Source organism: Vicugna pacos, chromosome X (assembly GCF_048564905.1).
Source record: "Vicugna pacos chromosome X, VicPac4, whole genome shotgun sequence".
In the NCBI taxonomy this organism is placed as follows: Eukaryota; Metazoa; Chordata; class Mammalia; order Artiodactyla; family Camelidae; genus Vicugna; species Vicugna pacos.
The window spans coordinates 25876215-25891429 of NC_133023.1; the positions used below are offsets into that span (position 1 = coordinate 25876215).

The 15215-nt window shown below is 34.5% G+C and overlaps 1 protein-coding gene across 1 annotated transcript; it reads left to right on the forward strand.

The window, feature by feature from the left end:
- The first annotated feature begins 10549 nt into the window (after positions 1-10549).
- Positions 10550-11976, forward strand: LOC102526945 (exosome complex component RRP4). Its single transcript, XM_006219780.4, has one exon. It carries the CDS (start codon positions 10584-10586, stop codon positions 11463-11465), a length of 882 nt encoding a protein of 293 aa, XP_006219842.1. The 5' UTR covers positions 10550-10583; the 3' UTR covers positions 11466-11976.
- Positions 11977-15215: the final 3239 nt, after the last annotated feature.

Consider the following 15215-nt stretch of genomic DNA (forward strand, 5'->3'; position numbering starts at 1 on the left):
TTACAAGAGAATTATTCTTAGATCTTTGATAGCTCCCAATCAGATAACCTTTGAATTCTCTAGAGATTAGGGCAATTGACAATCAGATTCTGTTGTCCCAAGCATCTTCACATGAAAGACATTTAAACAAACTTCAAAGTGGTTTGCCCAAGAGAAAAGGTTTCCTTTGCAATTAGGAAGAACACTTAACATATTACCATCTGTCCCTTCTGTCAGGTTTTTATGCATACTGCTTTTGGATGTGCATCCTCCATTTCTAACTTTATTTGTTTGACATTTTATTGAATACAGATTTTATCATAATTAGTTACTTATTACCCATATTTTAGATAAAGATATCATTTTAACATCTTGACTATTAAAAATATAGTCTAGATATTTATTATTTTTAAAAAACTCAGACTACAACATCCAATATTTGTTGTACAAGGGACAAATTAAAATTAATTTAATTAAATTGATTAAAATTCAAAAAATAGGTTTAGATAATAAAGACATCTAAGTTGGAAAGTTCAGCATCTTTTATGCCACCTGAAGTTCATTTTTTACTTTATAATTTAAACAAAAATTATTTCAACGCAAATGACAGTATAACAGATCTGATTTTTTTCCTAGGACTTGGAAGTGATTAATGTTTATTTAATAGTTATTTAAACTACTTTAATGCTTTAACATTTTTAAAATGCAAAGTGCCTGGTTGAAAATTTTTTTTGTAAATAATATTTGTCTTTCTAATGTATGCTGTTTTTTCCAGATATGATCCTTCAAGCCACAGACAGTGACTTATACTCTTTCTAAAACATTGATTATTCATTCAGCTTTTATATAAAATTGCTACTTGTATTACATGTATAAAAAAAAGCACTTACTCATTATTAATATTTTAAGCCTGGGAGCATAAATATACATCTGTATAGTATCTTCAGAAAAAAGCAAATTTGAACCTTGATCTTCCAAAAAATTATAGTCTGTTAAAATTAATCAATTCAATTTTTAAGTGTCCATTTAAAAATAATAGACAGCATAGAAATAAGTTCATATATCCATGGAAACTTGATATTTGACTGAGTGGCCTCTACAGATCATTAAAGAAATGATAGGTTATTCAATAAATGATGCTAGAACAATTGGGCATTTATATGAAAGAATTGTAATTGATTATTTATCACACCATAAATAAAACTCAATTCCAGGTATATTAAAACTGATCATGAAAAGTAGAACTTTTAAAAGCTTAGTACATAGTGTTGAAGAATTTACTTTTCCCCTCAAGGAATAAAAGGACTCTTTTGGGAAGGGTTTCTTAACCAAAACACACAAAAATGTGTGTGTATATACACACCTATATTTATATATATATATATATATATATATATATATACATATATATATATATATATGAAGAATGTCAAAAGGCACTTTAATAATTTGAAAATATAAACTGCAAACTTAACAAAGAGATTTTCAACATATATGGTCCACAAAGAATTAGTACAACAAATAGTAAAGAACTTCTAGAAAAAAAAAATCTAAACCAATAGAGTATAAAGTTGAATAAGCAATTCACATAATAAGGAAAAGAAAAAAATCCATACACATAAGAAAACACAATCAACCTGTTTAATAATCAGAGATACACAAATTAAAAGTATGAGATACTATTTTACTCCTATCAAAATGGAAACCTTTAAAAGTCTGGTGATACCAAGTTTTGGCAAGGATGTGGAACAATAGGAAATCTTATAAATTGTTTGCTAGAACATAAATTGAGACCACTTTGGGGGGAAAAAAGAACTTGACATTACCCAGTAGATATAATGCCAATTATTTCAATCCCAGATATGCACCTTGATAAAACTTTTAAATTAATTTTTAAATAAATTTTGGTTTATGAACTAAGCCTAACAATTTAAGTGAAACTCCATCAACATATATTTTTAACTGTTGCAGAAGAATACATACTTTATGATACTATTCATATAAAACTTATATATTTTTCCAATTGTATTAAGTTTTAAGCCATGAAAACAAGATAATATCCATATGTGTGTGTGTGCATGTGTGTGTCTGTGTGCATAGCTTTATGGATACATTTTATAGATTAAAGGTATACATGGGAATAAAAAAATGAAGAAAAAAAACCCTTCAAGTTAGTGATAAAACTTACAGTGCTGATTTCAGGTAAGGCTAGTCTATATACTCTATATACATGCAATCCTTCAGTATTTACTCCAGCTCCATGAATTAAGCACGATTGTTATTTGCATTTTTTCGATAAGGAAACTGAGGCACAAAAGGTCGCAGAAATAGTGGTGTTAGAAGTTGGATTTGAAGCCAAGGAGACTGACTTCAAAGCATGCTCACAACCACCAAGAAGGAAGAGGAGGGCAGAAAGATTTATACTTTAAGAAGAGCACAGGAGCCTTCACAGGAGCCTTCATCTATGGTGTAATAATGTTTCACATCTTCAGCTAGTTGGTAAGTATATAGTAAGTATTGGATTTTTATAATATTTGTTTCATTCTTTTGGAAAAATGTGCGTGACTCATGCTGCTGATGAGTATACACCTGACCTATTTTTACAAATAGAACATCTATGACATAAGCACCTAGGTTAAGAAGCAATGTTACCAGCAGGCTGAAAGCTCCTCTCAAGTTCCTTTCTAGTCACTACTTCCCAAGCACTGCTATTTTCTGACTTTAAACTCATAGGTTAGACTATCTAATAAATGAATTCATTCAGTTTGTACTATTTTGTGTCTAGATTCTTTAGAAATAAGAAAATAGTATTCACTCATTTAAGAAGTATTTATGGAGAGTTTCATCTCTGCCAGATAGTCTTCTATATCCTGAGGCACTGCAGAGAATTAAAATTAAAAAAAAAATCCTGCCCTTATAGAGCATACACCTCAATGGGAAAAAGAGAAAAATAAACAAATAAATATGCTAAATGTATAGCTGTCGAGAGGGGGATAAGTGATAAATAGAAAATAAAGCATGGGAGGGTTTACAGGAAGAGTTGCAGAGGGGGTGAAATGAGGTTCATCTATATTGTTTAGTGTTGTACTAAGCTTTCCCATCGTCCAGTGTTTTCCATTATCTAGAAATAGTTATCCATTTACTCTTGATAGGCACCTGGGTAGTTTCCAAATCGGGGCTACTATGAATAGTGCTGCCATGAATATTTTTGTGTACTTCTTTTGGCAAATGTATGCACACTATTATGTAGAGAGAGAGGAGTAGAATCATGAGTCATGGGTCATTTTTAACAAATATATCCAACTTTCCAAATTCCTCATGCCAGTTTAAACTACCACCAGCAGTATGCAAAAGTCCTGGTTGCTTCACATCCTCACCATCATTTGTTATTTTTAAAAGTATTTTTCATTTTAGACACTGGGTGAGTATACAGTGCCTTCATACATTTTTAATGTCAAAGCTATGAAGTATTTTTTAATAAAGAAAAAATTAAATAAATCTCCCAAATTATTACAATATACTACAGGTACTTTTCTTGTGGATTTCTTAATTTTAGCAAAGAGAAGAGTTTATTTGGCTCCAGGTCAAATCATTCTGTAATTCTCATGCTGCCAAACAAAGAAAAAGATCTGGGAGCCAATTTTCAAGATTGGATGGAAATTATTCAAATTGCAAAAACTTTCACCGGTTTCAAGAGATGGAAATTGCTAGATGTTAACTAGTCTAAGAAAGTATTTACCTGCCAAGGGGAGCTCACTAATTCTACCCATTTCTTCATTTATTTACTCTAACAGTTTCTAAATGCACCATTCTAGAACTAGTCCTCTAATTTCCTTCTAGGCAACTGCACACTGATACTATACCGACAGCAAAAACTGATACTACAGGGAGGAAAGAGCACTGCACTGGGAATCTAGGGACTCGCCTCTGCCTCTAACTAGAACTAGGCTTTTAAACATGCAATTTAACCTTTATTTTGTAACATCCTGAGAATGTTCCCACCTCAGAGACCTTACATTTGTGCTTGCCACTCTTCCATGGCTAACTCCCTCAGATCCCATAGGTCTTAATCAATTGCAACTCATTTGAAGGGCTCTGTTTGTCTTTTCCTCTTAAATAAAAGCTGTGTGTTAACATTTTATAGTCTTTTCATAGTTTTAGAATGTGAGTGTATATTAAACTTATTATCATTATTATTAGTTGTTTGGGAGACATTTTTAACACTTGTCCAACTGAGTAGAATAACATATGAATAGTTTCTCTCATTATTTTTAGTGTCAAATAATCTTCCAAAGATTCAAGGACATCCAATGTCTGCACAACAGTAGCCTTTAGTTTTAATTATTTGGCGTACAGTAAGTCAAAGCAAATGATTCACAACATTATAAATGATACCTTTTTTCACATTTATTTATCACATTTCTTTATTTCCTTGAGGATAAAGGTAGCACATTGATTGCATTCCTCACATTAGTCATTAGAATTTTCTCTTCTCCCACCTACTATGTGAGTTTCTGGCTACATAGTAAGGGGCTCTTCTATTTCCATCCTATTTAAAAAGTGACCCTCACCTCACTTCCACCCCAGAACTTCTGTTTTTATTGTCTTTCAGTACTAATCAGTATGCAACATATATATGGTGAAATAATTTGTCTGTTTTATTGTTTTTTTTTCAATGATGTGGCAGCTTTATGAGGGCAGGGTATGCTATCATTCTGGCTGTTTGTCATATATGAAAATCTCAAAAATATGTCTTAAATGAATGAATATTGTTTTGTAACCTCTGAAATGATTACAACAGACAAGAATAAATAAAAATTTTTCTTTGACTAAAGTTTTAAATCTATGTTCGTAACACAGCTAATGATTTTCCTCAGAAACATGACTCTTCCTCCTACAATAAAATGGATTTTATCTTGAGAAAGAAGCAAAGAAAAACAGACAGACTAATGAAACGAAGACAAGAGCCCAAGAATGAATGCATATAGGGTTAACTAATATTTGGTAAGAGAACCAAGAGTACTCTGTGGGGAAAGGACTGCCTTATCAATAAATGGTGCTGGAGCAACTGGATATTAACATGCAAAAGAATGAAATTGGACCTCTGTCTTACACCACTCACAAATATTAACTCAAAATGGATTAAAAACTTAAATATAAGAGCTGAAACCATAAAGCTCCTTAGAAGAAAACATAAGGGAAAAAGTATTGGTATTACTGGTCATGACAATGATTTTTTGGATATGATAACAAAAGCAGAAGTAAGAAACTCAAAAATAAACAAGTGAGACTAGATCAAACTAAAAGGCTTCTGTACAGCAAAAAGAACAACCAACAAAATGAAAAGGCAACATATAGAATGGAAGAAAATATTTGCTAACCATATATTTGAGAAGGGGCTAATATCCAAAATACATAAGTCACTCATACAACTCAATAACACACACATACACACACATAAAACCAAACAAACAATCCAAAGTGCCAATTCCCAATGTGACTGTATTCAAGATATACTGAATACAAATTTCATAGGACACTACTCAGGTGGACAAAAATTTTCTTTTTGTTTCTCTAATTGATAGTGATCTTTCTGTTGAGTACCTCTTGAACTCAGTAGGATACAACTGAACCTAGTCATTTCTGTAAAATAGTCTGAATTGACTATTTTGTATTTTGTTTTTCATTCAATTTAGAATTTTCTATATTAAGAGAGAATTTAATTTCCCACTCTTTTCCCCTAAGGTGGTATTTAATTACGAGTGTGTAATGTATGCTAATGTAGAAACATGAACGTTAGGGGAAAGGTGATCTGGTTCTAGATTCTCATGTGTTCATCTCATGAATTTTTTGGGTTATATTGTTCTGTCTTGCTCTCAGCTGTAATCATTTTATGTCCTGACATTTACTAAGATAGTCAAGCTTTCTTTGAATTCTTAGAAGATTTGTGCTGCACCATACTTTTATTTTAAAAATGAAACCTTAAGGATCTGTCAGATGGCTCTCTGGCTTGTTTGCAATCTCTGTTTTTTTAAGCTTACATTTGTGCCTTTCCTGGAGCAGAAGAAAATCTGGCTTCTCTCTCTTACCATTCTAAAAAGCTCCATGAACTGTCTCAGACCAGATTGATGTTTCTAGCCAAACCTCACCTCCTTGCCGACTGTACCAGCTCTTGCACCATGCTGAAGTGTAAAAAAATGCTGGAATCTTAAAGATCTTTGGGTCATATGAAAAAAGAAGTGCAGATTCCATCAACTTGAAATTTTTAAATTTGTTTTGGAGTTCTGTTCCTCTTCCACTGACAAAACTTGGATCTGCTGCAATGTGGCATATTGGAAGATCCCTTTTCAGGAACTCACTCCAGCATCCACTGTGTGTGCATTTTATCTGATTCTGTCTCTCTTTACAAACAAGGGGTTTCCAATTTAATAGTTGTGACCTCCATTCCACTGGGCAGTAACAGTTAAAGTCTAGTTTGAGCAGTGACCACCAGTGGGAAGAGAAAGTTGTTGTAGGGACATAAATACAGACACACACACAAAAGTAAATATTTCAGTATATTACTTTGCCACAGCTAATCCAACTCCAATATTGCCTATAGAACATGCGATGTGATAAGCACATGGTACAAGTTCAGAAAATTTCTGAACTGAAAAATGTGCTGGTTCTGCTAATTGCAAGATAGAGATACTATATATGAATTTATATGTTTATTATTTATTTATTTAGTTTTTATTGAGGTATAGTTGTACAATATTATATATATTTCAGGTATACAACGTAGTGATTCACAATTTTTAAAGGTTATACTCCATTTATAGTTACTATAAAATATTGGCCATATTCCCTGTGCTGTACAATCTATCCTTGTAGCTTATTTACTTTATACATAGTTTTGTGCCTCTTAATCTTCTACCCTTACCTTGCCCTGTCCCCTTTCCCCCTCCTCACTGGTAACCACTAGTTTATTCTCTGTATCTGCGAGTCTGTTTCTTTTTGTTATATTCACTGCTTTGTTTTATTTTTTAGATTCCACATATAAGTCAAGTCATACAGTATTGGTCTTCTCTACCTGACTTACTTCACTTAGCACAATACCCTCCAAGTCCATCTATGTTGTTGCAAATGGGAAATTTTTGTTCTTTTTTATAGATGAGTAGTACTCCATTTTGAGTTTATTTCAGCATATAGTGTTAAAGAATGTTCTAATTTCATTCTTTTACATGTAACTGTCCAGTTTTCCCAGCATCACTTATTGAAGAGACTGTCTTTTCTCCATTGTATATTCTTGCCTCTTTTGTTGTAGATTAATTGACCATAAGAGTATAGGTTTATTTCTGGGCTTTCCATCCTGTTCCATTGATCTCTATTTCTATTTTTGTGCCAGTACCATGCTCCTTTGATTACTGTAGTTTTTTAGTTTAAAATCAGGGAGCATGATTCCTTTAGTTCCATTCTTCTTTCTCAAGATTGTTTTGGCTATTCAGGGTCTTTTTGTGTTTCTATAAAAATGTTTAAATTATTTGTTCTCGTTTTGTGAAAAATATTCTTGATATTTTGATAGGGATTGCATTGAATCTGTAGATTGCTTTGGGTACTATGGCCATTTTAACACTATTAATTCTTCCAATCCCTGAACACAATATATTTTTCCATCCATTTGTACCGTCTTCAGTTTCTTTCACCAGTGTCTTACAGTTTTCTGAGTACAAGTCTTTTACCTCCTTTGTCAGTTTTACTCCTGGGTATTTTATTCTTTTTGATGCAATTGTAAATAGGGCTGTTCTCTAAATTCCTCTTTCTGATAGTTCATTGTTAATGTATAGAAATGCAACAGATTTCTGCATATTAATTTTTATCTGGCAACTTTACTGAATTCATTGATGAGCTTTAGTAGTTTTTTCGTGGTGTCTTTAGGATTTTCTATGTATAGTATTATGTCATCTGCAAACAGTGATAGCTCTGTTCTTCCTTTTATTTTTTTCTTGTCTGACTGTTGTGGCTGGGATTTCCAATACTATGTTGAATAAAAATGTCAACAGTAAACATCCTTCTGTGGGCTTGTTACCTGTGGACTTGTTAACTGTAGGCTTATTATATATGGCCTTTCTTATGTTGAGGTATGTTCCCTCTATGTCCACCTTCTGAAGAGTTTTTATCATAAACAGATACTGAATTTTATCAAAAGCTTTTTCTGCATCTATTGAGATGATCAAATGGTGTTTATTCTTCAGTTTGCTAATGTGGTGTCTCATGCTGATTGATTTACAGATATTGAAAAATCCCTCTTGATCGTGATGTATGATCTTTCAATGTATTGTTGGAGTCAGTTTGCTAATATTTTGTTAAGGATTTTTGCATCTATGTTTCTCAGTGATATTGGCTTGTAATTTTCTTTCTGTGTGTTATATCTTTATCTGATTTTGGTGTCAAGGTGATGCTTGCCTCATAATGCAACTTCAGAAGTGTTAATTTCTCTACAATTTTTGGAATATTTGGAGAAGGATAGGTGTTAATTCTTCTCTAAATGTTTGGTAGAATTCACCTGTGGTGTCATTTGGTCCTGGACTTTTGTTCATTGGGAGTTTGTTTACTTTTTGTTGTTATTGTTGTTTTTTACTGATTCAACTTCGGTACTGGTAATTGGTCTGTTCATATTTTCTGTTTTTTCCTGGTTCAGTCTAAGGAGATTGCACATTTATAATAATTTATTCATTTCTTCTAGGTTGTCCACTTTATTGGCATATAGTTGTCCATAGTAGTCTCTTTTGATCCTTTGTATTTCTGTGGTGTCAGTTGTAACATCTCCTTTTTCATTTCTGATTTCATTTATGTGGGCCTTCTCCTTTTTTCTTGATGAGTCTGGCTAAAGGCTTATTAATTTTGTTAATATTTTCAAAGAACCAGCTCTTAGTTTCATTGATTTTTTTCTATCATTTTTTGTCTCTATTTCATTTATTTCTACTCTGATCTTTGTTGATTTCTCTTCTACTAACTTTGGATTTTGTTTATTCTTCTTATTCTAGTTCCCGTAAAGTTAGGTTCTTCTATATTTTTATTTTTGCATTAAATTACTGTGGATTGAAAGTCAAACAAATAAGCAGTGCTCAACACCTTTGGGGATATTAAGATCAATTTAGGTATAAAATTTTCTCCCAGAGAGTTTAAATGCTGATAGAAAGAGACATGTTTGTTCATGAAAGACTCAAACAAAAAGCAGATTTTGTGCTATAATGACAACACATATTAATAGTTACAATTTATTGAGCTTTAGTATCTGCCAAATCCCATATTTGGTACTTTAAACACTTCAACTTAGTTATTGCAGATAACTACCAGTGATGTTTTTATTATTTCAATATATAAAGAAAATTCAGGGAGGTGAAGCCCTTTCCCCATATAAGCTACTTTGTCTAAGAACCCAGAGAAAGGTGGGATTAATTCTAGTTGGGAGGGATTCAAGACCTGCCTCATTAATGAAGAGGAATTTGAACTGAGTCTTCTTGAAAATGGGTAAGAATTTCACAGATGTATTTGGAAAATAGCTTAATGACATCGAAATAAAGATTTTTGAGGGAGGAGGTAACAATTAGGACTGCATTTTGAAGACAGCTCTGACAGAAGTATGAAGAAAAGATTGGAAAACATAACTCATTCTCATCAAAAGGAAAAATACTAGATGTTACATGCATCTTGAATGAAAATTGACACTTTAATTGGGAATTATATATTCTAATAACTCTCTAAATCCTTGTGATTTAAGCCAGTCCATAAAATCAGAGATCAACTATACACCAGCACTCAAAGGAACATTGAACTCAATGATATCTATGTACTCAAACCAAAGAAACAAACAGATACTTAAGTGTCTCTTGCTTTCACACACATACAAGTTTTTAAAATGTCATTATTTGAGAATTATATTTTCTCCATAGGTTTTAAAGACTATTTTTCAGTGTTTGAAGAAAAATAAACAGCTATTCTTATCTAGCAAACTGATTTATTAACTTAATCAAATAGGGCCTCTCTCTCTCTCTGTTGATCTAACAATAAAATTATTTATAGACTTTGACAGCAAATTATTGGGCATTAATTTTGTCACCTCAACATTATGTTACCAATGTGAAAATATATAAGGAACTGGAGCAAAATATCAAGAGATCATACATTTCGGGGATCTAAGATTTTAGCTGAATTCAAAATCAAATTAAAACTGTTTTAAGTAATGTCACTTTCAAATGTAGCCAATAGATTTAATAATTAATTACTGTGTGTGTGTATGTGTGTGTGTGTGTGTTTATTTCTTTATTTTTGGAAATCCTGTAATATCCCTTTTGAGGTAGCTTATTTTGTCAATTAATTAGGGTGCTGGATGGTAGAGAATTTTGTCAGTAAACGATGTATACACAGTAAATACTGTTTCTTAGGCAAAGGTAACTTTTTTATATAGTTGTAAAATTCCATTATATTCCATTGCCAAAGAAACATTAAGAACTTTGTATAGCTGTATAAAAAGCAACTAATTTTTTAAAGAATAAACATTTTAAAGTCAGCAAAAAAAAAAAATTAAAAAAAAAAAAAAGGCGCGACTTATTGGCGCCAAGATGGCGATGGAGATGAGGCTTCCCGTTCCCCGCAAGCCTGTTAGCGAGAGCTTGGGGCGCGAAACTAAGAAGCACCTGGTGGTGCCGGGGGACACGATCACCACGGACACAGGCTTCATGCGGGGCCATGGAACCTACATAGGGGAAGAGAAACTCATTGCATCGGTGGCTGGCCCTGTGGAGAGAGTAAACAAGTTGATCTGTGTGAAAGCTTTGAAAACCAGATACAATGGTGAAGTGGGAGACATTGTCGTGGGGAGAATCACGGAGGTTCAACAGAAGAGGTGGAAGGTGGAGACCAACTCCAGGCTGGATTCAGTCTTGCTTCTCTCGTCCATGAACCTTCCCGGAGGAGAGCTGAGGAGAAGATCTGCAGAAGATGAGCTGGCGATGAGAGGTTTCTTGCAGGAAGGGGACCTTATCAGTGCTGAGGTCCAGGCAGTGTTCTCTGATGGAGCCGTCTCTCTGCACACGAGGAGTCTCAAGTATGGAAAACTAGGGCAGGGTGTTTTGGTTCAGGTTCCCCCCTCCCTGGTGAAACGGCAGAAGACTCACTTCCATGACTTGCCATGTGGCGCCTCAGTGATTCTGGGCAACAACGGCTTCATCTGGATCTACCCAACACCTGAGCACAAAGAGGAGGATGCAGGGGGCTTCATCGCAAACCTGGAGCCTGTCTCCCTTGCTGATCGAGAGGTGATCTCCCGGCTTCGGAACTGCATCGTCTCGCTGGTCACTCAGAGGATGCTGCTGTATGACACCAGCATCCTGTACTGCTATGAAGCCTCACTTCCACATCAGATCAAAGACATCTTAAAGCCAGAAGTAATGGAGGAAATTGTGATGGAAACACGCCAGAGGCTTTTAGAACAGGAGGGATAAGGAGAGGCATTTAAGGGGCAGGACTGTGTGTACCTGACTGAAGCAGTCGAAAGTGAAGGGTCTGACGTGTGGTCTCCATGTGCGGCTCAGTGAGGGCCTGGGAAACTCATCACTTGACCTCCATCTGGGCCGCCTCCACCCCGAAGACCTGCTTTCTCCTGTTTTAAGGCAAAGCCTGGGGGAAGGTGAACAGTGCTGCTGGCCCCTTGGGTCGCCCACAGAGTCCCAGTACTAGGGGCAGGCTCAGGCCTTTAAAAGCACGCAGTGTTCCAGCCGAGTGGACTCCTATCCTGCAGTGATACGGAGAATCTTTTGTCTTTTACCCACTATCAATTCACAAGGCACAGTGCCCCATGAAACTGCCCCTGTAAAAAGCATGGCCTCCCTAACCCGCAGATTGCTGTTTTGGCCCCCATTCCCACCTCCCCTACGTCGCAAGCACAGCATTGAAGAGTATGGTTGGTAAAGGTAACCCCAAGTCAAATGGAAGAATAAAGTAACACCAAGCTGCTGTTTGTTGCTTGGAATCTTATTTCCCATTGCACGTTCCTCCCAGTGAGGGATGCGAGTATATCCACGCCAGCCTGCCTCAGTCTGTCCTGCCTTTGAGGAGGATTTGTAAGAAGTTGGAATTATCAATAACGGAATGAAAGACAAGTGTTTTCCTCCTATAACTGAAGCAGTAATGCATGAACTTTTGAATAATTCAAGGTTACAAGGTAAAAACAAGATATGGAAGTTTTCACTGAGAAAGGGCTAGAATTCCTGTGCATTGTTTTCCCGATGACTCTCTAAAAATGGTGTCCTGATTGAGGTTTTGGGAAGCATTTTTTAAAAGTCACTGTATGAGGGTGCTATTCGCTGAACTATTTTTTTTATATTTATAAATGTGGCATTAACCTCAAAAAAAAATGTAGCAGCAGTTTTGTGTGATTTGTAAGATTATGGATCTAATGAAACCAAAATTACAGCTTTCATAATTGTATAGGTCAGTTAGCTTCCCAGAGATAAACATACCATATTTTTTATTGCTATTGATGAGGATTACGTTCCACAAAACACTGATTTAATTGGATATCAACAGGAATTATGTTATGAAGAGCTTCCCTGGTCAAATTAGTTTGAGAAATATTAACTTCAAATGAAAACAAATAGATTTTATTTTGTTTTATTTTACTGAAGACTTTCTCTTTACTTTTAATGTGCATACATGAACTGTAAATCTCTAAGAAAATAATATAGTAGGTAGTATTCCTCAAAATAATATCATCACAGAATCTTTTATTACCTAAACATTTCACTAGATGGTTATGTTGTAAAATACACTTTGAGTATTCTTTTGTATGCCATATAACAAAGCTTCCTGTAATATGTTTTGTTTTTATATTCAGATTGAAATGACCATGATACATAAGGAAAAATGTATGATTACTTCATATATGCATATCTGGTTTACCACTTTAATCAAATAATATTTAGATGCAGGCTAACTGGATACATTTTATAACAGAAGAGCTATTTGATGCATGATGATTATTTAGTTTCAGGTTCTACAAAGTCAAAGATTAAAGTACAAATAGTTTATTTGGAAGGATAGGGAACACCAGAAAGAGCATAGGGATGTGAGACCAGGAAGGGAAGGCAGCTGAAAATGGTTGTGTTCTTATGCCAGCTACCACAATGAACAGCTAGAGCTTACTCCTGCAGGAAAACCCTTGAGAACTATATGCCCTCACATTATTCTGCCCATATAGTATGTTGGAGCTGTGTTATTAATGGCCCTATATTAATTAGTCATTTGTTAAGAGCTGTCCTGGCTGGCCATGAGTGGGCAGTGGTGAGAGGCATTATTTCCAAGGTTGTTCTGGGCAAAGTGGACTTTGGAAATATTACCCAACACATTCTCTGTTATTACAACATATTTACCACTTATGGGAAGAACTTATCAAATTGCTAGTGTATGTGGTGAAGTGAGTAGATTGCAATAAATCATCTCATAATAGACTAATGGGAGATTAGAACAAGATGGTAAACTGGGCATGCATTTCTAGCTGCCCACTCAGATAAATTTTTAAGAACTAGGGGGAAAAAAAGCCTTGCAGGGGGAAAAATCATTAAAGCAGTAGGATATAAGGAAAAGTACCACTGGTAGTTCAGAAATGTTGAGATAGTATTAAAAGGTAGCAAGTAGATAGAATGATATTCACTGAAGAAATCAGGTGTCAATATGCAAAAACAAAAACAAAAACATAAAAAAAAACAGCTGCTTATATGGCAACTGAAATCTCAGAGTCAGTTCATGCAGGGATAAAAGAGGGTCCTAAAGTGTTCATCAGGATTATTAAGTAGGGAATTTTGTTTGGCAAGGCTATGTTTATTGTTCTCCGTCACCTCTGTTACTTATGCTAAGAACCTGGCAAAAAGCTGTAGGCCAAAGCAGTGGGTTTCAGTACGGAGGCTCGAGAGGGAAAGTAGCGTTCAGATTGCCATCAGACAACCAGGAGAGGTATGGATCTCCCAAAGCCGGAAGAAATCCCCGTCAGGAGCATCTTCCTCTTCCCTTTATTCAGTAAGAACAGAGATTATAGCAAACAGGCAGGAAGACACAGGTACTCAAAAATAACACTGAGCACACAGATATGAATTGCTAAATATTTGAGGTAAACAAACATCATAGAGAGTAAAAGGCCAAAATGAAGCAAGAGTAGATTTAACACTCCCAAACTCTTCCAAAGTGGGGAAAAGACATTTAATATTTCATAGTTGAATAGTAGAATAGACTCTGCTAAGGAGTGAATATCAAGTAACAGTGAATCAAAGAATTCTTCATCAAGGCAGGTTGAATGAGTAAATGCTAGAAAGTAAGAGAGGAAAATTGAACATTGGCAAAATAGGTCCATATGTACCAATATTTTTCAGTTGGATTTCCAGAGGGAAAGGAAACATGAGGAGGAAAATCACTAAATCATAGAAGAAAATTTCCAAGACTTCAAAAAGGGTCCACACCTTAAGATTTAATTGCCTAATAGCCAAACAGGATGAATGAAACTATCCATACTTAGATGCATAGTGATAAAATGTTATGACAAATAATAAAGATAAAATCTTTAAGTAATTCCATGTAGAAAAAAAAAATACAGGGCCCCCAAGAGAGGAAGTCAATCATACTGTTGTCAGACTTCTTATCTACATCAGATGCCAAAAAATATAGTGAAGGAATACTTGATACTAAACAACAATATCAAAAAAAGCTCATGAACATTAAGTCTAGTCAATTTAACAGGAAAGAGAAGTGAAAGTCATTAAATGCCTTATATATTTAAAATTTGTAGTATAATTTAATCTCACTGGGAATTCAAGCATGAAGTTATTAACTTACCCAAAGTACCATATGGGTTTTGGGTAGATTTATAATATAAACTCATGTTTATTAGATGCCACAGATTCTCATCCTTTTAATTGATAATTTCAGTATAAGTCACTAATTCTAGACTCATTGATTCTTTGATTGGTGACTTCAGAACACAACTTAAAAAGCAACAAAGTCAGTAAAAATTACTAGGACCCAGCTGTCTTCAAGAGGGTCCTTAAACAAACTAATGATTTTTAGCCTATCCAACCCTAGGGGGCTTAAATGTATTTTATCTACGATCTGAACTCATTTATAGCAACCTGGTATTAGAAATCCATATTATTTCACTTCAAAAATTGATAAGAGAGTTACTACTTTCCCTATTTTAGAGATGGGGA